Below are 27,543 nucleotides of genomic sequence, written 5' to 3' on the forward strand. Positions count from 1 at the left end.
ACCCTCCAACTACTGCAGCAACCACGAATCCCCCAGGACCAGCTGGATGGGGCACGCGGAAGCCTTCAGGAGCCCAAGATCTCAAGATTTCTCCCATCTGGCCAGATTCTTGGAATGACCTGAACTTGCAGGTCGCTACCTACTTCAAGAAACTCCTAAATTGTGCTGCATCACTTCTCCTGAAAGTTTACATGCAAGGAATGGGGTTTTGCCCTTTGCAGTGTGGGAATACAAAATAACTCAGAGTTGCCATGACCCAGAATAGAAATAGAGTGGCCCATTTTAGATGCTTCGTGAAAATCTGTTTACATTTTGAAATCTGAACCTTAGCATTCACAAAAACTTTGGAGAGATGGCTGCCTGCCCTCCTAGAGGGAAAAATAAACTACTTCCAACATAACTTTTGTAGGACTATGAAATTCTTCCAATTTCTCCCACAAACTAAACAAAGTGCAGGAATATTTTGTGTTCCACCGCTGCATTGTTGCTAGGGAATCTCTATTTTGAAATTCCAAGTAATTGAAAATGACTTTCATAGACCCTAGATGGTACCAAAATAGAAACTGCAGTTTTGAGCTTCTTCTTATATGCAGTGTTTAGTGGGTAGGGGAAGACCTGCTTTGAAATAATAAACTCTCAGCATAAAAAAACAAACCTACTGTGTGATTACATAAAATTCTTGAAAACACTAATTTGAAGGGACAAAAGTAGACCAGTAGTTTTCTGGGGATTGGTGGACAGGGAGAAGTATGAGAGAGAGTACAGAAGTGCACTCGAAAAATTTTAAAAGTGATATGTTAATTACACATCAAAAAGCAGTAAAAATGGAAGTTTACAAGTGTGCTTAATGAGGCTGATTTCTCTATTTCTACCTGTCTACCTGGACTAGTGGGGGTGTGCTTGGGGACAAATTATTGGAGGATGATGTCTTCTTTAGAGGGAAATAGGGCCTTGTGGCTGAGAGGAGTTTGAAAACTATGCACACTGAATAGCCACTCGGTGTCGGACCCTATGTCGGGCACTTTAAATGAATTATCCCTTTTAATTCTCATAAAAAAATCTTTGAGGGAAGTACCATTGTCTTCATTTTACACACGAGGAAATAGAGCCTCAGAAACACTGAACCACTTGCTTTAAGATTGCTACTCTGTGACTGAGGAGCCAGTGCTGATCCTGGAAGATTTCGCTCTTTGCCGCCAGCCACTGTGCTTTGCTGAGTCCTGGGGACTCTACCTCCATCTAAAATCTCTGGATGCGGGGGTGGAATCACTCCAAGGGACTTACATATTTTTGCTTGGTCTGGAGTGCAATGTGGTACCCAGGGACCCAGAGGAATTAGGATTCTTGCACTTTGAGTGACCAATAATCTTTTTTTTTTTTTTTTTTTTTAATAAGGACTGAAGGGGTTCCTGGAATGCAGGACTTTCATTTTAAAACCAAGATGAGTCAGTCAACTACACTCCAGCTCAGCAGAGGTTTTGTTCTTCAGGATGCTAGTTCTTGCTCCTTGGACCTCCAGGACATGCCCATAATATTTTCTTGGGCTCTAGGCCAGGCTGGTGAGATGGTTTCACAAGTAAGTAAAGGAACAAACGGAGGCAATGTTCTTTTTATTGCTCTTTATTTCTGTGCTGTCTAAATGTCAGGATCACTAGGAAAGATGATTCTAGCCTCTTCATCCTCCCATTTCCAGATGGAGGCCTCCCTAGGGTAGGGAGCTATGATGGGAAATAGGAGCCTCTCATTGGGTGGAAATGGTAGTCACTGTGAAAACTGCTTCTCTAAACACAGGTCTAGCCTGACTCTCAGTAATCCCCCACCCTACAAAGTGAAAGGCATGGCCCCAGGGACTTCTTCTTTGTTTGACTTCTTCTGCTCTCATTTGCTTGGCCTGGACTCATTTTGTGGGCTATGGGGCTGCTGCTGGGTTTGAGAGCCCTTGTCCTGAGTTTGCGGTGAGTTGGGCTCAGACTCCATGTTAAGGGGTGAGACTTCAGGCTTGGTCTCCAAACCACAGCACCTGGCCTGAATGCAGCATGGGGGTTTTGGCTGGCAGCAGTGATTGTGTTTTGGTGGGCAGCATTGACTGCCTTTTGGCTGGCAGCACTTGTTCTGTTTTGGCGGGCAGCATTGATTGCCTTTTGACTGGCAGCACTGGTTCTGCTTTGGTGGGCAGCATTGATTGCCTTTTGCTGGGCAGCATTGACTATGTTTTGGCTGGTCACACATCTTCTGAACACTTGGAGGTACTGGAAAAAGAAAAGAATATTCTCATCAGAAGGAAATCTGGGTGCCTGCTTTCATTTCCTCCTTTCTTGACACCCAAATACATCCATCTTCAGGATAATGACTCAGACCAGGGTTGAGAAAGCAGAGCTGGATCCCTCAGAGAGGCCAGCCCCATAATTCTACCTTTGCATATGCCAGTGTGTTTGTTCCTTACTAGGTAGTCATTTGTCAGATAAAGAATCAAAAGACCAGAATATGTAAGCAATGTGAATAAGGTCCCTTAGCTAATGAGCAAACAGTTTGACCCTCAGTCTCCAGATCCTGAGTCAAGTGTCAGGCACTTCACAAACATCAGCTAATGTTATAACGGCTACCAGCCTGAGGTAGACATTTTTAGTCCACTTCACATAGTATGAGGACCACTGAAGTTCAAAAATCCACCTCAGTTGCTTGTAAGTGATTCAAGCCAAGCTCTATCCCACTCCAGAGCATGTCCTTGTTCTTGTCTCTAATGTGGCACCCATGGACCCAGGTGCAATGAAACTCTTGCACTTAGAGTGACCAACTGTCACACGCTTCCTGAATGCATCATCTTGTCCCATGCACGGAGCACTGTGGTGGTTACAGCAAGATGAAATGAAAAGTACAGTGCTCTTGGCATGGCAGGACTTGAGTTCCAGGCCTGGTTTTGCAACTCCCAAGCCTAAGGGATTGTGCAGTTCTCTTCATCTCTCTGGGCTTGTACCTCTTCCTCTATAAAGGGGCAGTCGTGGGAGTGAGGAAGGGGGAACTGGACCTGGTAGGTGTCCTCAAACTCAACCACTCAGCAGTTTTATAATTTCCTGATTCTTCCAGGTATAGAGAACATCCAAACAACTCTTGCTTTACTTCTATCTACCCATCTTCCTCCTCCCAGGAAGTCCAAGCTCTCCTGGGAACGTCCCTGGGCCTCAGCCCAGGTATGCAGCCCCTGGAGAAGCCCCTAATGGTTTCCGCCCTGGTCCCTCCTATGGCACATGATGAGAGGATGAACGCTACTGTTGTGGTCCCAGAGCAGAATAGAGGGTCTAGAAGTGGCCAGGAAACAGCAGACAGTAAGCAGGTTGTTATCTAGCCTCCTCAAGGAAATGTAAAAGCAGGGGAAATGAGCCTGTACCCCCTCTGGGGACTCAGCTCGCAAAGCTACAAACCCATGTCAGGGAGGTGCCAGGCCTGTCAGAGCCCTGTCACTGGTAGGGGAGGATGGGTGTGGGATTTGGAGTGACAACTGCTGAGGTGAGGTGGCAACCACCTTCCAGCCTCTGGCATCCTTGGGATTGTGAGAAAAGCCTCTGGCCCAAATTAGTGGTTTTTTGTTTTTGTTTTTTTTGAGATGGAGCTTCGCTCTTGTCACCCAGGCTGGAGTGCAATGGTGCGATCTCAGCTCACTGCAACCTCTGCCTCCCAGGTTCAAGCGATTCTCCTGCCTCGGCCTCCGGAGTACCTGAGATTACAGATGCCTACCACCATGCCCAGCAAATTTTTGTATTTTTAGTAGAGATGGGGTTTTGCCATGTTAGCCAGGCTGGTCTCGAACTCCTGACCTCTGGTGATCCGACCACCTCAGCCTCTCAAAGTGCTGGGATTACAGGCGTGAGCCAATGTCCCAGCCCCCAAACTTGTTTTTTAAACTGAGCCAGTTACTGCTGTGGGTTTTCCACTAAGCACACACATGCCCATATCTCTGTGAGAGTGTGTGTGTGTGTGCACGTAAGTGCATGTAGGCATGTGTCCATGCATAATTATAGGTACACGGAGAGAAGAACTTGAGGTTTGTGATGATGGCTGTTTAACAAATTGAGATTGCTTGAACTTTCTCATGAGTCTTTACAGTTAGAGCCAGTGTGAATAGCTCCTAGTAGGGGCCAGCCTCTGTCCTGGCCTTCTCTATCCTGCTGGGTGCTCCCTACTTGCCCTCCATCCTATCCTGACCTGCTGTCAGGCTGCTTCCCCATAGCCCTGATCCAAACACTCTCCCTGATGTTTAGAAAGCCACATCTCTAGTCTTGTCCTCTTCTTTTGTGTCCTGTAGATAGAGGGACTCCTGGGGACAGTAGCTACAAATCTCTCCTCACATTAAAGTCTTTCTGGGGGAGGGCCGGACGCGGTGGCTCACGTCTGTAATCCCAGCACTTTGGGAGGCTGAGGCAGGCAGATCACCTGAGGTTGGGAGTTCAGAACCAGCCTGGCCAACATGGTGAAACCCTGTCTCTACAAAAAATACAAAAATGGGCATGGTGGCGGGTGCCTGTAATCCCAGATACGTGGGAGACTGAGGCAGGAGAATCGCTTGAACCCAGGAGGTGGAGGTTACAGTGAGCTGATATCGTGCCATTGCACTCCAGCCTTGGCAAGAAGAGCAAAACTCCATCTCAAAAAATAAAATAAAGTAAATAAAATAAAATAAAATAAAATAATTTCTGGGGGTTACCCCATGATATGGTTTGGCTCTGTGTATGTACCTCACAAAATCTGATGGTTTTATAAGCATCTGACATTTCCCCTGTTCTTACTTCTCTCTCCCACCACCATGTGAAGAAAGTCCTTCCCCTTTGCCTTCTGCCATGATTGTGTTTCCTGAGGCCTCCTCAGACGTGGAACTGTGAATCGATTAAACTTCTTTCCTTTATAAATTATCCAGTCTTGGGTAGTATCTTTATAGCAGTGTGGAAATGCACTAATCCACCCCAGTAGGACAAAAATCTGTATCATCCTCTCCTGAAGGTGTGCAGGATTCTCCAGTCAGGTGGTTGCTAAAGGATGCCTGTCAGATGACCTACTTTGCTATCTGAATCACCCTTGTGACTTTATAGAAGACCCAGGGCTGTGGCTATCCTGAATGATGGGTGACATGCTCTTAGACTCAACCCTTTTTTATCTGGGGATTCACCTAAATCCAGTTCATAGTGTACAAACTGGGTCCCATTGAGCCAGGTGTGGCCGACAGCGCCACCCACTAGAAACAGTAACTTTCAGACTCACACGTTGGACCCAGCCCCAGCCCAGACTCTCTTCACTTCCACTTTCTGAACCATTGGAGCCTCATCTCAGGGTTTCTCTGTGGGAAGGAGGCCCCTGGCATATGCCTGAGAAGGCTCGGGCATATGCCAGGGGCCTCCTTCCCACAGAGAAATCCTGAGACTTTCTCTGGGAAGGAGGGGAGCACAGTGCTACCTCTTATAAGGACCCCTATGTTTGAATCTCCTGAGCTAGAGCATTAGGGTGAGAGAAGATTGGGAAGGAAGAGTTATCTCTTAAGGCCCTACTACCTGGTATAAACCTTTCATGATCCTAAGTCCCTGGCTATATGGCTGCAGCCTGAACTGGGTCAAGGGCAGTTCCCACCTAAAAAGGGGAGAGTGACTTGGGTTAGGATGTTGGCTTTAATTCAGTCATGACTCTATCTCTGCCAGTTATTCCTGGATTCATCCTATCTTTCAGGAAAAGGCCCCTGCTTCCATTTAAGAGGAAGACACTGGAGCAAAGACTCCTAAAGGATGGGGGTGGGGACAAGTCACCCCATTGCTCCTTCTAGGTCAGAGGAAGCTTCAAAGAGGCTGAGGTGGCAGATACAGGCCCTGCGATGCCTTGACTTGCCCGAGAGAGAACAGGAAGGAGAGAGGTGAGCAATGGAGAGGCACACCAAAAATGGAAATAAGACGGAGACAGACCAGTATAAAAATAGGGAAGAGGTGAGAGAGTACAGGGCCATGTTCTCTACCACCTTTGCAGTGTTCAAAGCTGTTTGACAGGAAGTGTATGTGTGTCCACACGCACACACAAGCACACACTTGGGTGCCCCTGCAGCTGTACAGTGGTGAATTTGGGTGTGCCGGGGTATGCAGGGAGCCCAGTATCTGTCCGTATCTCCTTGTTGTTTGAATCTGCTCCCTTAGGTGTCAGACCTAAGACTAGGTTTTGAGAGGGACGAGGGAGGAGTGAGCCCCTTCTGTTTTTATTTTCTGTTGTTCCTCTCTGTGTTTATTTTTGCCTTTTGCTGTTTTTTTTCCTCTCTTCCTCTCTATCATTCTCTGGTCTTTCATCCTGTCTCTATCCTTCTGTCTTTTGTCTCTGGTTTACCTTTCTCTACTCTGAAGGTCAGTGCCCTGAATTGACCAAAGTGCAGAGTCTCATCACCACTTGGAAGTCCAGTTTGTTAGTGTCCATCTTTACAAGTCCAGACTGAGCTGTTTCTACAGAAGCAATTCTCATTCCAGTGATCAGAGGTGCAGAGGCATCAGAGGCACCTGGAGCCCAGGTCCAGGGGCTTGCCTCACCAGTCCCACCAACGTCCCCACTCCAAGCATGTCCCCCATAGTCAGATCCTGGGAATAGGTCCTGAATGTGGAGGTTGTGCAATATCAGAGAAGGACAGCAGGTTAGAAACCAGTCTTGTTGACTGTAGCATAGGGAGGGCAACATTAAGTCCTTCTGCAACCTCACCCCCGTGGATGCAGGTCCTGCCCCTCTGAGCCAGTGCTGTCTCCACTGTCTTCCTTCTGCCTGGTGAATAGTATCTATATCCTCCACTTTCAGAACCCTGGCTCCTGTCCAATAAACCTGCCTCCTGGATCCCTCTGCCTCCTGCAAGAGTTTCTTCTTAAGATTCTCTCCTTGGCCGGGCACAATGGCTCACACCTGTTGTCCCAGCGCTTTGGGAGGCTGAGACGGGTGAATCACTTGAGGTCAGGAGTTTGAGACCAGCCTGGCCAACATGGCAAAACTCCATCTCTACTGAAAATACAAAAATTAGCTGGGTGTGGTGGTGTGCACCTGTAATACCAGCTACTTGGGAAGCTGAGGCAGGAGAATCGCTTGAATCCGGGAGGTAGAAGTTACAGTGAGCCGAGACCTCACCACTGCACTCCAGCCTGGGTGACAGAGTGAGACTCCATCTCAATAAATAAATAAAAATAAATAAACAAATAAATAAATATTCTCTCCAAGCTCCATTTCCCTTCCTTCCCAACCATGCTGTGCACAGCCTGCCTCAGGAAATCTGCCTAATCATGTCAAACACTTGTGGTCCAAGGCCAGGGCCATCTTGCTAGCTCTTATTGCTCTATTCAGAGAGGATTGATACAGAGCCCAAACCACTAGGAGGGCCCTGGCAAGGCACCTTCTCCCTCTGCCCACCGGCCCAGCCTCATGTCCAACCACTGTTCCCTCAGGCACCAGACTGGCTCAGAGCAGACACCTGCTGAATTTTCTCACCTCTTTCCAGGTATTTGAATGTGCTCTTTCCCAACTTCCTGGGTCTCTGTCCCCACATGCTCACTGAATATCGTTCAAACCTGAAGTCTCTGCTTACACATCACTCCTCGAGGAAAGCTTCCTTAACCCAAAGCCTCCATCTCCCTGAAAGGCTTTCTTGGATCCCCTGTACTTCCCATTACATTTTTTTTTTTTTTTTTTTTTTTTTTTTTTTGAGACGGAGTCTCGCTCTGTCGCCCAGGCTGGAGTGCAGTGGCGCGATCTCGGCTCACTGCAAGCTCCGCCTCCCGGGTTCACGCCATTCTCCTGCCTCAGCCTCCCGAGTAGCTGGGACTACAGGCGCCCGCTACCACGCCCGGCTAATTTTTTGTATTTTTAGTAGAGACGGGGTTTCACCGTGTTAGCCAGGATGGTCTCGATCTCCTGACCTCGTGATCCGCCCGCCTCGGCCTCCCAAAGTGCTGGGATTACAGGCGTGAGCCACCGCGCCTGGCCCCCATTACATTTTTATAGTGGTTATTATTTCCCCAATTGTCTCACTTTTGTGGTCTGTTAGTTCCATGAGCACAGACATTCTCACTATCCCCACCCCCAGTGGCTCCCATGTCTTCCTCTTAAATAGAAGCAGGAGCTTTTTCCTGAAAGATAGGATGAATCCTGGAATCCTCTCATCCAACACACTGAATGGCATTGCATGGGTCTCAGTAGGTAAATACGTAATGAATGAATGAACACATGAAAAAGCCATGGAGAGAGGACCCAAAAGACAAGGTTTCTCTGTGTTACCTGGTCTGGCCACACACTTCTCAATTCACAATTTCCATGCTTGACTTCTCATGAGTGATTCCAGTAGATATTATTGATCTTCCTCAGCAGCCTAGTGAGTCCATGACTATCAGAAGCCAAAGCCTTCTGAGCCAGATGGGTTCCCTTCCCTGCTAATGCCAAGATTCTAAGCCTCTATGACACCATAATTCTCTCCACAGGACTCTATGCCTAGCTCACTCACTAGCGCCCCCTGCCTGCTGGAGAGTCTGTCTCTTTGGTTTCTTTCCTGAAAGATAAAAAGAAAGCTCCCTAGCTAAACCATAAGCATGCAATAACCTAAAACACAAATCTGTATTGATTGTCTCCTATCTACCAGGCTCTGTCCTAGAAAGTGAAGTGTAGCTCAATGGGATGTAGTTCCCATTCTCAAAGATCTAATTCAATATGGAGGCAAGTCAATAGCCAACAATACCATGTGATAATAATGATGGTAGGATAAGCACAGGGGTCAGGTTTGGGGGTCAGATATGCTTCCTGGAGGGAGTGATATTTAAGCTGAGACTTGGAAATTGGAAATAGGAAGTTGGACATAGGGGTGTGTCTGGGAGGACATTTTCAGATCCAGAAATGTGAAAGTATAGGCTATTTGGTGGAAAAGCTCAGTGTGGCTGGAGCAGAGTGGGGAGTAAGGAGAAGGGGGAGATTCACCTACCTAGGCAGGTAAGGCTGTGTTGGTGAGGACCTTTATGCCATAAGAAAAAGAGTTTGGACTTTATCCTGAGGACAGTGGGAACCACTGAAAGGTTTTAAACAGGGGAGAAACTGGGATGCCTTAGGGGCCAGGACCCTATTTTATTCACTTTGATATTCCCAGTGTCTGGCTGAGCAATTGGCACATAAAAGATTCTGAAACTGAATCAACTGAATAGTGAATTGACTAAAATAATGATAAGAGAGAAGCATTTCATTATGTTTACGCTTTCCTTTTCTTCCTGTAGCATGGCCTCTTTGAGGACAGTGACTAGGAAATTCTGTTCTTCTGGGAAGCATGCCTGCCATAAACATTTGTAGGACACCAGGCAAGAGCACAAACAGAGGCTTCTGACCCCTGTGGTTCACCCCTGGTTCTCTTCCTACTCTCTGGCTTCATCTTGTGCTACGAGGGACCTCGGGCGTGCATGAGTGTAAATATCCTAGTCCATACCGTCCATGTTCTTTTCATACATGGATCTCTCAAACTGCCCCTCTCTTGGTCATTGAGACCTAGAAGTGAGCACAGTATTGGCTGTTTGAGTCTTCAAGAGGATAGACACATAAAGGTGATCTCAGGGCCAGTTGACAGAGATTTCTGGGGTCCTGGATAGCTGGAGTGAGGGAGACAGCAGCTCTGGGCCTGTACCCTGGACCTATCAAATCATCCTATGGGGGTGGGTCATGGCTGGAGGAGAGCCAGAGAAGGACTCTTTAAAGTCTGAAGTCCAGGACAGAACCACCTTGGCCAAAGGGTAGCACTCTTGGGAAGTACGTGAATTGTGCTTTTCATTCTATAATAGCCTATTCAAGTATTTCTCTTTTACTTGTCTTCTTCAAGTCTTCATGCTTATAATTATCTCTAAAATTTATTCTCAGTAAAATGTCTGCTCTCATTCACATCTTCCAAAGTGTCTAACATTGTAGTTGGGACCAAAGCCTTAATCTATAAGAATTAAGTTCTTTCTAGGAAGACTACAGAGAGGGAGAGAGAGGTAGAGTGAGAGAGAGAGGTGGAAATGGCCAACAAATCTATGAAGAAATGCTTATTCATAACTAAAGGAATGCAAATCAGAAGATCAATGAGACACTGGCTTTTCTATGACAGTCTGGCAACAAAGATGAAATTTTGATCACATTAGTTATTAATGAATATGTTGAGAAACAGGTATTTTCATATTCTGTTAATGAGATTTCATTTTACAATCATGTAATAGGATAGTATATAGCTAATAAAAACATAGAGTCCAGTTGTAGATGATGCTATGAAAAATTCTCCCAACTATGTAATCAAAGAAAGCAATCCAGTAAACAATATGTTAGTATATTCCTTTTCTTATAAAAAGAATGTATATATAGAGATATATACAAAATAAGATAAACATATATGTTAGTATACATAAATATTTTCCTAGAAGAATCAAATACACACAAACTATTTGAATTTTTAACCATGATGCATATTAGTTTGTTAAAATTAAGCTAATGAAGGCTATCTAGAAGGTGAGGATAGATATACTTTCTGCTCACCATTTAAGTTCTATTTCCAACACAATGTATGGAACATCCTAGATACTAAGTCCACATTTAGTAAATAAATACATGGAAGAATAATTTAACCAGTACATTAACTTGGAACTCTTTGTGTTCCTGTTCTTCTGCCTGGCTACTTCCTGCTGGAGTCCTTGGTTCTCTTTTCTTCTCCATCAATGCTTATTTTCTTGGTTAGAATATTCAGTCTCCTGACCATGAAGGCCATCTATATGTCAATGATGATGGTGTCTACTTTGTTAATAACAGCTGAGAAATCTCTCCGGAACTTCAGACTTTCATATCCAACTGCTTATTTATTTAGTATTCTCACATGGATATCTAATAGACATCTCATATTTAATGTGCTCACAACTGAGCTATTGGTATTTTCCTGAAAACATCCTCTACCCCTAGACATCTCAGCCAAGAAGATGCTAACTCTATTCTTCCATTTGCTCAAGCTAAAGACTTTTGAGTCCTCCTTGGCTTCTGTCTTGTATAACTCACGCTCAGTTAATATCAGTAAATTCTGTTAACTTCAAAATGAATCCATCTGTAACTGTGGCCAACCTACTCTGAGACACCATGATCTCTTGCTGACTTTTCTAATCAGCTTTTAACTGGTATCTCTGCTCTATTCTTGGTCCACTATTGTCTGTTTTCAGCAGAGCAGTTGGGGTGGACTTTAAAACATAAGTCATATCGTAATTCTCCTGCTCAAAAACCTGAAGTGGCTTTTCATGCCTTGCTGGGTAAATTGAAGTCCTCGCAACAGCCCACAAGGCCCTGCATTATTGACCCCCAACTCCACACACACCTTGGACCTCATCTCCTACTGTTCTTCCTGTCACTTGCTCTGCTGCAGCCACACTCACCTCCTTGCTGTTCCTGCAGCAGGCCAGGTGTGTGCACGTGTGCACATGCATACGAATGCACAAGCATGCCACTAAAGGTCTTTTGTTTGTATTTCAAGTCTTTGCTTAAATATCAATTTCTCGGTGAGGTACACACTGATTTTCCTAATTAAAATGACAATCTTCCACACTTGCCCTCACTCCAGTCACCTTTACACAGTCCTATTTTGTTTTCCTTTGGTAGTACTTTTCACATACAAGATAATGTAAGTATAATATAAAGACCAGTATCTCATAGCACTAAAATGAGCTAATTTTTATTTATTATAGTTTTATGTATTGTTTTCTCTCATTAGAATGTCATTGCCAAAAAGGCAAATGTTGTTTACTGATATATTTCAGGCTCTCAGTCAGAATAGTTCCTAATACATAGTAAATACTCAAAAAATATTAGTTGAATGCATGAATGGTGATTGTTGGTTTTTTTTTTCTTAAATTAAACTTTTTCTGCCGATAACTCCCAACTTGCTTGTCCAAATTGGGGAACTCATTTTTTAAGGCTGTTTTCAATGCATCATCCAAACTAGCAGAATGTGTCCTGCGGCAGCCCCACTCCTACCTCCTTATGTTTTTCTGCCTCTGTTATCAAAAGTGGGGAAGACTATTACCATCTTTCTTTGCTGCATGGGCTATGTTAATTGATGGTGAGAAAAGTTGAGGCCAGTTTGCAGGAATTTGCTAATGTAATGATGTGATTAGCTTCAGTAACGGAGCGGAGCAAGTCCTTATGGTGCTGTCTTCCTGGATTCCAGCATTTGAGGCTCTGCTTCCTGCAGGTCTCCTTTAATGCAATTTTTTTTTTTTTTGAGACAGGGTCTCACGCTGTTGCCCAGGTTGTAGTGCAGTGGTGTGATCTTGCCTCACTGCAGCCTTGACCTCCTGGGCTCAAGTGATCCTTCCACCTCAGTCTCCCAAGTAGCTGGGACTACAGGTGCGTGCCACTACACATGGCTAATTTTTGTATCTTTTGTAGAGATGGGATTTTGCCACATTGCCCAGGCTGGTCTTGAACTCCTGAGCTCAAGAGATCCTCCTGTCTCGGTCTCCCAAACTGCTGGGATTATAGGCATGAACCACGGAGCATGGCCCATCTCCTTTAATATTATTAATAGTGATCATTATCACACATTCACTTGGGCCTAAAATCAGAAGTTACAAAGGATACACAGTGAAATCCCCAACTTGCGACTCCAATTACTTCAGTTAACAGAGATCAATTTCTGAAATATCCTTTCAGGGTTATTTTATGCACAAAAAACCCCACACAAACATGTATATTTTTTCTTCTTTTAACGAAATAAGAGTAACTCCACATCATTTTGCTCATTGCTTTTTTCACAACAGCATCTGTTGGAGAGCATTCCACTTCAGTGCATTAAGACTTTCTCTCTTTGTTTCCCAGTCTGGATAATAACCTATGTATATATAGCAGTTCCCAATTTTGGCTCTTGCAAACAATGCTGCAGTGAACACATTATTCATACATCATTCCTCAGGAGGTAGAATATATTTATTTAAGTGCAATTGCTGACTCAGAGTCTAAATACTTTTGTAATTTGATCAGTATTTCCAGTTTCTTCCATATGAGTTTCACTGATTTATTTCACTCCCTACAATGTATAAGACTGCATTTTTTTCCCCACAAACTCATCAAAATGATGTATTTTAAAACTAATTGTTCTTGGCCCATCTGGTAGGTTAAAAATGGGATCTCAAAGTAGTTTTGAGTTGCTCTTAGTAACTAAGCTCAACTATATTTTATTACATTTAGTGAACCACAACATTCATTTTCTGGGAACTGCCTGATGACATAACTTACCTAATACTTAATTGTATTCTTGATGACTTTATTATTGATTTGTAGCACCTATATAATATTGAAGAAATTAAGTTATTTTTGTGCTATGAGAAACTAAATTTCTTCCTCTGTGTTTTTTGACCTTTGACTTTGTTATATTTCAGCCATATAGAAAATGATAATTATGTAAACACGTTTTAAAATTTTTTTATTTTGTAGTTCTTGTTTGTTGTATTATAATTATAAAACTGATCCCCATTTTGAAAGTGTAGAAGAATACCCCCAGATTTTCTTAAGAGTTAACTTTTAATGTTTTAACCTTTAAAGAACTCATCCTAGTATAAGATGAGAGTTTTTATTTTCTTAATGGCTTCCCAGTTGTAGCAACATCATTTATTAACAGATCTTTTTTCACAGATTTGAGGGTGTGCTTATCATGTACTAGCTTCTTCTGTATATTTTTTCCCAGCTCTGAACTTGTTATCATGCTCTATTGATCTGTCTGTATATTCATGGTCCAGTACAAACTGTCTAACTATAATAGCTTTGTAATATGTTATACATCTAGTCGAACTAGCTCCTACACATGAATTTTATTTTTAAGAATTGTCCTGGATATTTTTATATTTATTCATTTGTGTATATTATTTTAATGTGGTTTTGTTGAACTGTAACACACATGCATCGAGAATACAGCCCAATGCATTTCAGCCAATGCATTTAAACAAAGTAAAACATCTGTGTGACTACCACCTAAGCCAGGAAATAGAATGACAACCCTCTGCACAACTTCTCCACCACAGAGTTCTAGGAACTGAATTAGCAAGGGTAGCACTGGCAAAGTCAGAGCTATCTCTGGCAATAAAAGCAGAAAGGCTCTGAAGTTGAGCTTTCTCTTGGTCAGGTTTTAGTGAACTTCTACAAAGGGGTGCACGTTGTCTCTTTGTCAGACTCAGACCCTCCTTCCATTTATGGTCTGGTTGTCCCTGCATCTGCTTGGCTTTTGCCCACTGAAGTGAATATGATTCATCTCCAGTGCTTCCAGAAGTGCTGCCTTGCTTCCCACATCTGTCGCGGTCCCTTCCCATGGGCCTTAGACCTGAGGAACACTTGTTTCCCCGGGTGCTGTCTCTTCAGGGTAAGGATTTAAAATCAGAGATTGTGTCTCTGCTGAGGCACCTTTGTGTTCATTATGGGCAATTGCAACATTCTCGATATTGTAAGAAGACTGACCTGACTAACAAACTTTGCTGTTTTACAGAACTGTCACTGAATAATCTAAGGAAAAACAAAGGTGCTTGCTTTCAGGCAAGCCTCCTGGCTGCTCTCCTTGCCTGCTCTGATTGCTGTCCCTAAGTCGTGCATATATTCTCGAGCCATCCCTGGGCCCATCTAGTGAGTTATTTACCTCTGGGGCTAGTCGCCACCAAGATCCGAACAAGCACAGGGCCATCTCGGGTCCTCAATATTCTGAACAATCTGTAAATAATTTCTGAATTTGCATTAGCTTCTTGTGGTCTGTAAAAAGCCTGAAGTAGAGTAGCTAGGTGACCAGCAGTACTTCCTGTGTCCCACCAGGTGAACTGGAACCAAAATTAAAGCTGCGGGCTTCAACTAAGCCCTAAACTGTCCTCCTTTGGGATCTGGGAGTAGGTCCTCCCTGCCATGCTTCTGCTTTCAAGAGGTTGAAGTATCACAGCCTTTTCCTAACTACACTCTACATCTTGGATCCCAACTTCAATTAGAAATAACTATTCCTGGAGGTAACTGTGGTCCTCTTTTTTCTCCTCAGGCCTGATCAAGGTGATCAATATAAGAATACCCATCAAGGTGATAAGTACAAGAATCTTCAGGTAATTCCTGACTGCACATCGCTGCTGCAGTCTGGGTGAATGCTTGGCTTTGCTGCCTCCTGGTGGAAAACACAGCCATCCGTAACAGTACTGAAGCATGAGCAATGACTCCTCTTTAGTTGATTTATCTTACATATGAATTCCAAAAGTCTCCATGGTACTGTGTATGTGCGAGTGAGTGTGTGTGTGTGTGCGCGCGCGAGATAATCAGCGTGTCAGTTACCAATTTATTATCTCTCAGCTCCAAACACACCCTTCGATTTGTGCTCTGGGACAAACAATGTAATCCCTGGAATCCTTTCTCCATTAAAGTGAGAACAATGCTAAACTTTCTCTATAGGGGGCGCTGGAGGGACACTGCAGTTGGAAGAGGCAGGTAGTGGGGAGTGTGTGGCAGTCCGGTGGTGCCCGCCACAAGGGCCCAGAACGAGATCCCTCTGCCTCCTTGCAGCCTTGGTGTGAGGATGACCTTTTCACAGCCTTCTCATCCTGAAACCAAAGCCCCTCCATGGCCTCAGCTGCCCATATCAGCTGTATGGAGGTGGGGGAGGGGCAGTCCACACAGAGCTGCGGCCCCCTTTGCAAGCCTGCTTGCTGCCCACGTACTCTGAAGGTAAGCCTGGACTCCCACTGCATATCCAAGCCACATAGTTCCCAATGTCGGCCTTGCCCTGCATTGGGAAGGTGACCTATTGTTTGCCCCCTATTGGAGGGTTTAACTCCAGACCCACCCCATCTAGCTAAGCCAGAGCACTTCTCTGCTGACTGGTGGCTGAACCACACTTTTCCCAATAGGTAAGAGCCCCTTCTACTTTTGTCCTTCTTTGGGTACCCTCCCTGAGCTTTTTTCTTATGTCTTATAGTTTAGTCTTTCTTTTATTATTGTTACTAATTCTTATATTAAATTCCCTCTGTCTAACTTACTCCATCACTTCTGTCTCCTGATTTGACTTGCTGCTACAGTGGAATAACTTAGACTCAAAGCTTAGTTCTATAATTTACCAGCTCTGCGTCTTTGAACACATTTCTTAACTTCAGATTCTTGGTCTATAAAAAGAGGATGGACACAGTACTTTTCTATGCAGTCGGTGTGAGGATTAAATGAGATAGAACATATTAAGCTCCTCGAAGAGTGCTGGTACAGAGTTTGCGAGCAGTTACATAGGACCAATTCGGGACAGAGACAGAAAGAAAGGGAGGAAAGAAAAACGGTCAGAAAAGAAAAATAAGCCAAGAAAATGCCAGAGAGAACAAAAGGTAGCAAGAAATGTGAACATAGACACATGAAGCAAAATCCAAGAAATCGATAGGCAATAAGATTAATAAGATTATTAGGCAAGAGATTCATCGGTCTTCTAATTTATTGAAAATAAACATTTTATACAGTACTTTACAACTTAGGAAAAAATTCAAATATATTACCTTATTTAACCTTCAAAATAGATCAACTTAGTGTCTCTTATCTTTGTTGATGTTGTTTCCATTTTCAAATGTCTAAGATGAGGCTCGTAGAGGTGTTCCAAGCCACACTGCTGGCTTGTAGATTGGAGGGCCTCATCTCCCCGTGGAGATTGCCCTCTTGTGGTCTGGTGTGTAACAACACCTCATACTATGCAAACCGTGTTGTTGGCCCCAAGCCCTGCAGAGGGTTTAGCTCTGGTAATTGTTGCTCTGTTTTCATTTAAGCCAACTTTGGTCCCCAAAGAAGACTCTACATGACACGGGAAGGTGTCCACCATGACTCAAAGTAGTATTTCTAATTATTGTCCCAACTTTTAAAATTTTCTTTTTTTGTTTTCTGTTATATTGTACTTAAAATTTATATAGTAATATGTGCAGATAATTCATTAATAAATAAAAGTATACACATTGCTTACTAATAGAGGCTTGAATAACATTGCTCTGGAACTACATTTCCCAAAGTTATTTGAACACAATATATGTCATATTTTAAATTTAATAATGAAATAATACATTTAACTTTGTTCGAGAAATACAGATAACGGCCCCTTCGTATTATGGTTGAGAAAAAAATGCAAAGGTCTCACAAATTTATTTTCTCAGTAACACATCAAAGCAGAATACATGTGTGTAGTAAAGTTAATCATATTTACTAACGTTGAATAGTATCTCAAGTATATGCTGATATTGAAAAATAAGATAAATTGCATTGATGAGTTTTTCCCATCCATTAGACACCATACATCAAGGCAAGGATGAACCAGAAACTCTGCATGCGAATTCATGCCCAAGTTAAAGGTGATGTATTTCCAGGTCAGATAATTTGTCAGTGACTTTCTGGCCTTCTCTGATTAGGCATGTTGTTTTCTTAAATGCAGATTGTATGCTAAGAATAAAATTAGTATGTGTTATTTTTATCACAATGATACTTATATTGTTTACAACATTTGTGAAGATAATTATCACTTGCAATTATTATTTTCACAGAACACCTATTAACAAAGCGTGGAATCTCTAATAGTCTCTGAGAGCCTTCAAATACTTTAACAACTGCAACCATTTGTCTAATAGCAACTTACATTGAGACCACTATACATAAAACAGATAAGAGCTTATTTATTTATTTAAATTTATCTTTTACATTCAAATTTATATCAATTAGTTAATTAAGAAAAATTAGGTTATTTTGATGAACATACAAAACTCAATGCATGAAATGCAGATGATAGTTGTAGTATTATTAATTAGTCTCTGCATCCACTGTTTTTCTGTATTTTTTCTTTCTGGTTGGGCAGTACTGGTAAAATAATAGTTACTTTGCAAATGGTCCTTGGGGCCTTTGCTTGGAGCTGTCCGGATTGTGCAGTCCACAACTCAGGGAGCACCAGTCACAGCACCAGCTGTTAGACAGTTGTCAGGATTTGTTTCTTGCTTTGTTTTGGTTTTCAACAGCTTACTTTACAATTTCGGCATATTTTTCTATTAGATTAACCTCAATATTTGAAAAAATAGTTATAAAGGATTTGGAGACAATCAGCAGAAATGTCTAAGAACTGTTCACATTCCTTGACTGAAAAGTGTTTAATGACAAAATAATTTTTAAAAAACAACTATGTCAGATAATGTAAGTGTTGAATAGAGAACTATTTGATATACTATGACTTGACAAGATATATGACATTATATAAAGCAATGTAATGTATTACTTGCACATCTATAATGTGAGACAATCCTTGATGCTATTCTTAACATTTTAAGATTCCTCAGTCCTTGACTGGAACCTTTTAAAAGCAATCCAGCCACAGCCAGTAGGAATGGAGGTGGTGAGGAATGGGAGTGGGGGTGGGAGTGGACAGGACTCTGCTCATCATCCTGGGTCCTCCTCAGCACTCACAGCCTGCTCTCTCATTCTGCCTTGATGACACTCAGCACTAACTGGTCATGCCCTCTGCCTGTTTGTCTCAGTCACCAGCAGAAGCTCAGGACTCCCAAATTGCCTGCCATCACTAGGATTCCTCCTTTCCCCATAGGTCTGCACAATCCCCAATGGGACTCCATCTTCCATCCTTCTCCAGCACCCTAAACCCCCCACAAGCCCTCAAGACTCAAGGCTGCACATCGAAAAAATGTGCTGTATCAACCAACTCTTCTCACAAAGCCACCTCCACCTTCTTGTCCTAAGTGAAACCTGAGTTCCGCGTAGTCCTCTCATGGTCTGGCCATTTTCTTCTTGCCCATGCCTTTGTACTCATTGGGCCAAGGAATGGGCTAGGCATCCATTACACCAACCACTGCTTCTCTTCATTGCAAATCCCCAGGTAAGTATCTGGCACCCTGTTCACTGTTGCTCAATCCAAGACTTTCTGTCATGGTCTTTGGTGATTTTAATATTCACAAAAATGATTCATTTAATAATTTACTTCACAATTCTTTGACCTCTGCACCTCTCACTGGTTTGTCTTTCATCCTAACGTTCATCTACTCCCAAGTCATACCGGCCTAGACCAGTCATTATTATTAACAACTACAACCCTTCTGTAAAATGAGTTTCAAATAGTCCATTTCCCAAACCTAACCTCCTGTATTTCCAACTTACTTGCTCTGATATCCCACTCTGAGAAGTTTTTCAATATGCTGGAAACTACAATTCATTGATACCACAATGTTTTATCTGGCCAATATCTCCTTCATGTCTTCATTTCTCTTCTTACCCAGTATAAGCTCCACAAACTATCATTAAAATCACGTGCTTGCATAATCCATGTCTCTCTTGCCCCTCTGTCTCTCTCCCCAAATTTCCAACATTTCCATCACTCTTCTCCCTTTCAATGACGAGCATACTTATTATGTTACTGAGAAAACAGAAGCAATTATAAGAGAATATCCATATAGTCTTGTCTACTCACCTACCTTTCTACTGTGGTCCCTCTTGCTACCATGTGTAACCTGTCCATGCTCCTATCTGGGGACAACCCTCCATTGGTGACCTGGATTCCATCCCTCTCATCTACCCAAGAGTATCATACCAGCAATTTTCCCCTCTCCATCCTTCATAATTGTTTTTCCTCTCTATACTGGATTGTTTCATCAGCACATAAAACATTGTATTTTCCATCTAAAAAATACTTATAATGCTCATCTTAAAAAAAATCGGTGTCTGTCTCTCTCTCCTTTTCTCTCTCCCTAGATCTCACAACCACTTCAAGTCAACACTCAATTATCTATTTTTTTAAAGCATTATATTCCTCAAAAGTTTTTTTTTTAATTATTGGTACTCCTTGTCTCCAATCCTGCTTTAAACCTCGTCAGTCAAGCTTTTGTCCCACCAGTTTGCCTAAAATGCTCTTGTCAAGGTCACTGTTGATCTGCTTTTTGCCAGATATAATGGATGTGATTGACACCACCAGCAGCACGTGACTGGCATAATCACTACCTCTTTCTTGCAGTACTTTCTTCACCTGACTGCTCAGCCCCTATTCCCTCATAGATAGATGGCCTCCTTCCTCACTGATCACTACCCCCCACCCAACTTTCTTTGATGGTTACTTCTCATATCTTTGATTTCCAAATATTGGAGTGTCCCAGGGTTGAGTCATTATATATCCTGTCTTCTCTATCTGTATTTCCTCTCTAGGTGATATCATCCTGTCTCAAACATATGCTGATAATTCTCAAACTTCTCTCTCCAGACTTAAGTATCCAAGTTTGTCTCTTAAAGTTCCTACTTGGATAGGAAATAGGTATCTCACATATAAAATAAAACTTCCTGCCTGCCTCAAAAAACACTCATTACTCCTAAAGTCTTCATCTCTTAAAATGCAACTGCATCCTTCCCATTGCCCAGATGAAAGCAATCCTTGAGTCCTCTTTTTCTTATAGACCCATACATCCTGTTGCTTCAGTCTTCAAAATATATCTAGAATCTGAAAATTTCTTCCACCACAAATTCCCTGGTCCCAGCCACCATTAGCTCTTGCCTTGACTATTGTGGTGGCCTCCTATGTGGTTACCCTGGTCTGCACTTAACTTCTAGTCTTTCCTCAACAAAGCAGAAGGGGAGGTAGCCAAAGGGGGGTTAACAGATGCAAAGCAGACCTTGATAAGAGGAGTAAATTCCAGTGTTCTAGCACTATAGGGTGACTATAATTCATAATTCCCTGTATATTTTAAATAGCTAGAAGAGGATTTTGAATGTTTCCAACACAAGGAAATGATAAATGTTTGAGGTGATGGATATGCTAATTACCCTGATTTGATCATTACACATTGTATACATGTATTAAATTATTACACTGTACCTCATACATAGGTGAAATTATTATGTATCCATTAAAAATAATAAAAGTGAAAAACCCATAGCTTAGGTAGTGGCATACCCCTGCTCCAAACCCTCCAATGCATACCCATGTCATCCATAGTAAAAGCCCAAATCCCATAAGGTCCTCATAGATTGAATCCAACTTATCCTTGTAATCCAGGCAGCCACTCCCTCCTTCCAGGCACACTGACCTCTTTGCTGTGCCTCCGAAGCATCTTGCACAATCCTGACTGAGTTTTGTGTTCCTGGTGCTCTCTGCCTAACAGTGCTCTTTCTCCAGATATCCATGTGATTTGCTTCTTCACTTCCTACGAAAGAATACTTGATCACACAAGCCTTCCCTAACCACCCTGTGTAAACTAGCAGGCCTGCACCCATACTGTCTGTTCCCCCAGCCTTCCTTTATTTCTTTTCCATACTATTTAGTACCATGTAATATGTTATATATTTAGCCATTGTGTAGTTATTGTCTGCTGCCTCCATGAAACTAAACTCCATGACAGTACGAACTGTTTTTGTTTATAGCCATATCCTCAGCTCTCAGATCAATGCCTAGCACATAAAAAGCGCTTGATAAACAATTATTTAATGAATTAATAGTGATTAAGTGTTTCAGAAAGCTGAATTTATTTTCTGTGTTGAGTCAGTTTTCATTTGATTGTTTACACTTTATCTGCTGCTTTAAATATATTGACCTTACAATATTGCACATGACAAGCTTTTACAGTTTATTAAACAAATCAGCAAAAATTTCCAGCTGTTGTAACTATGATATGTTTATGAGATATTTATCAACATAATGATGTTTATCAACAAAAAATGGTTCTTATCTCATTTGAAATATCTTTGCCAGGACATTGTCCCTTATTGCCGGTGACCAGGACTTATCCCATGTCTTCTCATTTCATACAAATAACACTGAAAAGCTGAAAATTTAAAGCCAATTTTTATGAATGGCTTTGTCAGACATCATTTTGCAATATATCTGCAGCTTCTTAAATTCATTTGTTTTTCATGCAACACACAATTACTTAAGCACACTTTAGCAATAATGTCTATATAAAACACAGTTTCTACAATTTTTCTTGTCTTTGCTTTTCCAATGTCAGTATAAACATCCCATTGTGCTGATTTATTCAATAATATGCTAAAAAGCTGATCTCAATATTTAAAGTTTTCTTCTGTTGCGCATGTGTCAGTCATCTTTCCATTGACTTGCTTAACCATATTGTACAAAAATAAGCAAAATGGAAATATTCTCAATAGGCATACTCCTGTTCAGTTTTGTTATAAATATTTCATGATCTCAACCTTAGAATAATTCATGAAGTGAGGTTGTTGTCATGCTGCAGTCTTTCTGAAGTTCTTTATCAGCAAATGCTCCTAACTGTACTTCTAAATCAGCTGGTCATCTAATATCCTTCTTGCAGTACCAATACCATGTCATTTTTAACAGGCTTTTTTTCTAGTAGTAGTGTCATGTGTTACTTAAGGACAGGGATACATTTTGAGAAATGCATCTTTAGGTGATTTCGTTGTTGTGTGAACATCATAGAACATAGTTCCACAAACCTAGATGGTGTAGTCTACTACACAACTAGGCTGTATGGTCTGGCTTATTGTTCATGGGCTATAAACCTGTACGGCATGTTACTATACTGAATACTTCAGGCAGTAGTAACACAATGGTAAGTATTTTTGTATCTAAACATAGAAAAGGTACAGTAGATATATCTACAGTACATATAGTATATATATACACTATATATAAATTATATATACAGGGAATATATATAGTATATATAAAAATTATATATATACAGTATATATATATAGTTTGTATATACACCAGTGTATTTACAGGAAAATATAGTATAAAATATACAAATGGTACACTTGTATAGGGCACTTACCATGAATGGAGCTTGCAGGACTGGAGGTTGCTGTACATGAGTTAGTGAGTGAGTGGAGGGTGAATGTGACAGCCGAGGAAATTACACTACTGCAGACTTTAAAGACACTATACAGTTAGGGGACACTAAATTTATACAAAATCTATTTCTTCAATGATAAATTAATCTTTGTTTACTATAACTTTTTAACTTTATAAACTTTTTATTTTTTTAACTTTTTTACTCTTTTGTAATAGGAGCTTAAAACACACATTGTACAACTGTACAAAAATATTGTCTTTCTTATATCCTTATTCTGTAAAGTTTTCTTCCTAATTAAAAAAATTAAACTTTTTTGTTAACAACTAAGGCCCAAGCACACACATTAACCTAGTCCTACACAGGTCAGGATCATCAGTATCACTGTATTTCACTTCCACATCTTGTCCCACTGGAAGGTCTTCAGGGACAATAACATGCATGGAGTTGCCATCCATGACAACAGTGCCTTCCTTCTTCTGGATATCTCCTGAAGGACCTGCCTAAGGCTGTCTTACAGTTAACTTTTTATGTAAGTAGGGGAGTATACTCTAAAATAATGATAAAAATCCAGTGAATACATAAAAACCAACAACATAGTCATTTATTATCATTATCAAGAATTATGTACTATACATAATTATATGTGCTATACCTTTATGCAACTGAGAGCCAGGTAGGTTTTTTTGCACCAGCATCACCACAAACACATGAGTAATGCCTTGCACTATGATATTACCATGTCACTAGGGGATAGCTGTTAAAATAATTTATCATGAGACATTGGCGCACCTGGACTTATCTGGTATTGTATTTAATGCAATGAGCTGTAATACAATTTCGTGTGAATAAAATTTTACATAACTAGATGTATAAATGGTGGATTCTGTACACAGTCACACTCTTTGTAATATTGGGATTTTTGAGTGGGTTAATTAATCATATGTCTTTCCTTCCCAAACTCTTAAACAATTGAGAAAGAGAATGGTTTAAGACAGAGAGTTTATAAATCAGAGCTTTGGCAAATGTAACTTGTACCACTGCCAAGATGAACTTCATAATATTTATTTCAAAGTCTAAACCTTGGAGCCTGCATTGGGATAGAACTTGGTCCACAGAGAGACATCCTTCCAGCAACCAGAGTAAGCACAGTAGAAAAGCAGAGACAAAGGAAGGCAGAACTCTTGCCATTTCACCTCTCAGACAACTCACTTGCTCTCCATTGGAAAGGAGTGAATGTGAGATGGAAGATATTATTTTAAAGATGAGGCTACAATATGGATAAAAATAACATTTCCCCTTAAATCAATAACTATGATTAAAAAGTTAAAAATACACACAAAGATGTTACACAATTTTTACTCTGCAATCTACTATTTAGATCAGCTAATAGTAAACTAGTTAGACTAACAGCCCAGATGAACATGGAGAGCTAGGTGATCTCCCAGGTGTTATCACTGTCACCTGTTATTTAACATTTTGAACAGGCATTCTGAATATTCTCCAACGTGTCAACACACATAAACACACACATATACATACAAATAGAAATCTCAAGAACCCTCGAAGAACCTCTCTGGAACCCTACTGTTCCTTTTGTCAGAGGCTGGAAAACACTGGAAGTCCTCCTCCTTGGACTGAGCATAGGGATGTCAAGGACGGTGATGAAATCTGCCTTCATTCTTACCCTCAGAACTCCCAGTGCCCTGAATGCCTGGGCCAGCCATGACCTTTAGTAAATGATTTTGGGCCAAGGGACAGCCTGGAACAGTCTCTCTTCTGCTAGGACATACTTAGTGGGTGGCATTCAAGTGTGTGACACTCCTCTGCCTGAAATCAGATGTTTTGACAGCATAGCCATGGTTTAGTTATTCTAAGCTGTGGATATGTGCAGTTTCTGGGGTACTGACCATAACCCTATTTCTTTGTCTCCCACTGACCTGATAGGCACCGTGTGTCTCAAGATTGTGGCTAAGAGCCATAGCCCTGGAGGATGTACAGAAGCATTGCTGTGGCTTATGACCCGTGGCCACTGTTGGGTCAGGAAGGACATTGCTTTAAGAGCAGGCCCTACACCTATGCCATTTGGCTTGTTGAATAGATGAGGGAAAAACCTGAAAAGGGTAGATAGCAACACCAAGGCCAGAAGTCTCCTGGGTATTGTGCTGATTGGACCATGTACAAATTCCTCCCTCATCCTGGCTTCTGTGTGAAGACATGGAGCGAGGGACTCAGTTGAGTGAATATGCTCAAGCAGAGTATTTCTCATGGCTTCTGAAACTGAGATCTGAGAGGTACAAGCACTGCTGTACCATCTCCTTCCTGAGCATGAGATTCTCCCAAATAAGGAGGATCTGGGCAGCAAAATGTCCTCGATAAACAGAAAGAAAACTCTGTGATGGTGTCACCTGCGGCAGCAGCCATGGAACAAGGTCACTTACATTTTGGAAACTCCCTCTACTCTACCCTTCTGAATCTCTGCTTTTCACAGCCTTCTCAAATAGCTCAGACTCTAGGTCTATCTTGGTAGGAATTTCCACCTGGCTGGCACCTTGTGGGAGTCTGCTTAAATAATTCAGATTAATGTGAGCTTTTCAGAGCTGAGGATGGAGTATCGACAAACATATAAGGCACCAGGAAAGATAAGCTTTATTTTAGTACACTGACCGGGCTTCAAAAAGCAGATTTTTCTTTTGCATGCAGGTCTCCTTGATCTAGGAACACAGCCAAGGCCAAGAGGCCTGAGGTTCTCAGCAAAAGGGGGAGCCCATCACCTATGGAGATAGGCAGCTGAGTTCAGGAGGAGAAGGAAGGAGGAGGGTAAGAGTGAGGGAAGACATCAACTCAGGGCGGGTCCTTGGCTGTGGTTCTTTGGTTCCTTAAAGGTCACAGGTCAGCTGCAGTCTCCAGAGATATGGCAAGTGGAACATCTAGAAGACTCGTGCTCACAGCAGTCAGAATGCTGGGGCTGACGCAGGTAGAATCGTGGAAACCGGAGTGAAACTAGAGAGCAGTGGCCTCCAAAGCCAGAAATACAGCAACTGGGAACACAGCAGGAAGGAGCTGGAGGAGGGCATGGAGCTGAACATGAAGCAGGAGCCTGAGGGGCCCACTTGGATGGATATTTGGGGAGGCACTTGGCAGGGAGCTGCCATTTCTTCTGGTGTTTCTGATAGGACATCTTGGAGAAAGTCCAGTTACTCTAAAAAACAATGCAAACATTTCAAAAGTCTAATTAATGTAAACCTTGTTTGTATCAACATTTTTCTACAGAGCCTGAAATTCTACAGTTGAATATGTGGCTCCAGAAGCCACATCATAATAGCAGAGCAGCCCTGCTTTCCTGACATAGGAGAGATTCAGCAGTGAGTAAGTTAGAGTCTGGTGACACCTTCTCTTGTGCCTGACCTGATTCTCTCAAGACTCCTGACTTCAAAGGCAGTCGCTTAGGGAACTATGTAGTCCCCCAAATCTTCACTTACTTATTATCCTATCTTCTAATTTATGCATTCTAAAAACCATATTTTTAACCTGAGTCTATAGTTACGTCACCTCTCATCATCATCTCCCTTTTTTTCTTTCTTGCATCATGAGCTGTGCCTTTAGCCCTACTCTTCAGCCCTGTGTGGCTGTCTCTTGTCCTACAAACTAGTTCCTCTTACCACTCCCAAGTCTGCACTGCCCCAGTCTCTGGTTAACTTCACTCCTTCTGGGTTTGCTGCTTCTGAACCACCTTGATGATTGCCATGAGCCTGGTCTTCCTGGAATTATGAATTTCCATTCTCTCCAACTTTGAATGGCTTTTCCCAAAGGAGGTGTAGCAGCCCTAGTCATCCCCAAACTGCCATCAGATCAGTAAAAACACTCACCTTGTCCTCTTAATCTTGGGCAAACGATGGGACTGCGGATAGATACACTGAGTGGGAGCCTTTCATACACACATTGCATTCAACTTGAGAGAATGAGCCACAGATGATGTGAAAACTGTTTCCCAACCAGGTGGTTGTGATGTCAACTTCCCACATTCCAGTGGCTCTGTCATTCTGTCACTTTGTCACCCTGTGTCACTACCAGATCCCCCAGAACATCCTTCCCCTTCATAAACCCTCACAGGATTTCCATAAAGATTAGAAGATCATGACTTAGAAGGGTATTTATAATGACATAGCTTGGGAATTGAAATTAGGGTTCCTGGAGGAATCCAAAACATGACTGGGCGTCTAAAGTCACAGATGTTAGATCAACACAGGCACTGATCAGGGTTTCTGCAGGCATTATCAATAAGATTGGAACCAATAATCTAAGCACACATGGGCCACTACTGAGGGCTCAGTGTATTTGATTCAGATACCAAAGTGCCTAAAATATTGATCAACAATGTGGCATCATAGAAAGTCCCAGCTGCAAGCGGATTTAGGGTACTTCCACTCTACGTAGGTCAGGAACATATGGCCAGAGGGGGCAAAGGAGACCTCAAAGTTGTGCAGAGTCTGAACTAGAAACCATATCTTCTAACTCTCTGGGATCATGAATTCAGGCCCCCATTTCACAGCAGCCCCTTCTTTTGGATTTGCTTGGGTACATCCACTAGGATCTAGTCTCTCCCCTGCCCACAAGCTCCCTCCTTTATTCATGCCACTCCCCACCCAGTTCACTTTTCTTAGTTCATTGTTTCAACTACTCTTTTGCCAATATAATAAACTTTCTTTTGTTACCCATTTGGCTTGTTACTGCA

At 42.1% G+C, this 27,543-nt stretch overlaps 2 protein-coding genes across 2 annotated transcripts; both read right to left on the bottom strand.

The window, feature by feature from the left end:
* Positions 1-1,604: 1,604 nt before the first annotated feature.
* On the bottom strand, positions 1,605-8,396 carry SMCP (sperm mitochondria associated cysteine rich protein). Its single transcript, XM_514429.8, has 2 exons — positions 8,269-8,396; positions 1,605-2,249 (listed from the first exon to the last, which is right to left on the bottom strand). Exon 2 carries the CDS (start codon positions 2,227-2,229, stop codon positions 1,879-1,881), a length of 351 nt encoding a protein of 116 aa, XP_514429.3. The 5' UTR covers positions 2,230-2,249; positions 8,269-8,396; the 3' UTR covers positions 1,605-1,878.
* A 17,038-nt stretch (positions 8,397-25,434) lies between these two features.
* On the bottom strand, positions 25,435-26,711 carry LCE7A (late cornified envelope 7A). The gene is made up of 2 exons (XM_054671067.1): positions 26,678-26,711; positions 25,435-26,010 (listed from the first exon to the last, which is right to left on the bottom strand). The coding sequence occupies exon 2, from the start codon at positions 25,987-25,989 to the stop codon at positions 25,702-25,704; it is 288 nt and encodes a 95-aa protein (XP_054527042.1). The 5' UTR covers positions 25,990-26,010; positions 26,678-26,711; the 3' UTR covers positions 25,435-25,701.
* Between the last annotated feature and the right edge of the window lie 832 nt (positions 26,712-27,543).

Source organism: Pan troglodytes, chromosome 1 (genome assembly GCF_028858775.2).
Source record: "Pan troglodytes isolate AG18354 chromosome 1, NHGRI_mPanTro3-v2.0_pri, whole genome shotgun sequence".
Lineage (NCBI taxonomy): Eukaryota > Metazoa > Chordata > Mammalia > Primates > Hominidae > Pan > Pan troglodytes.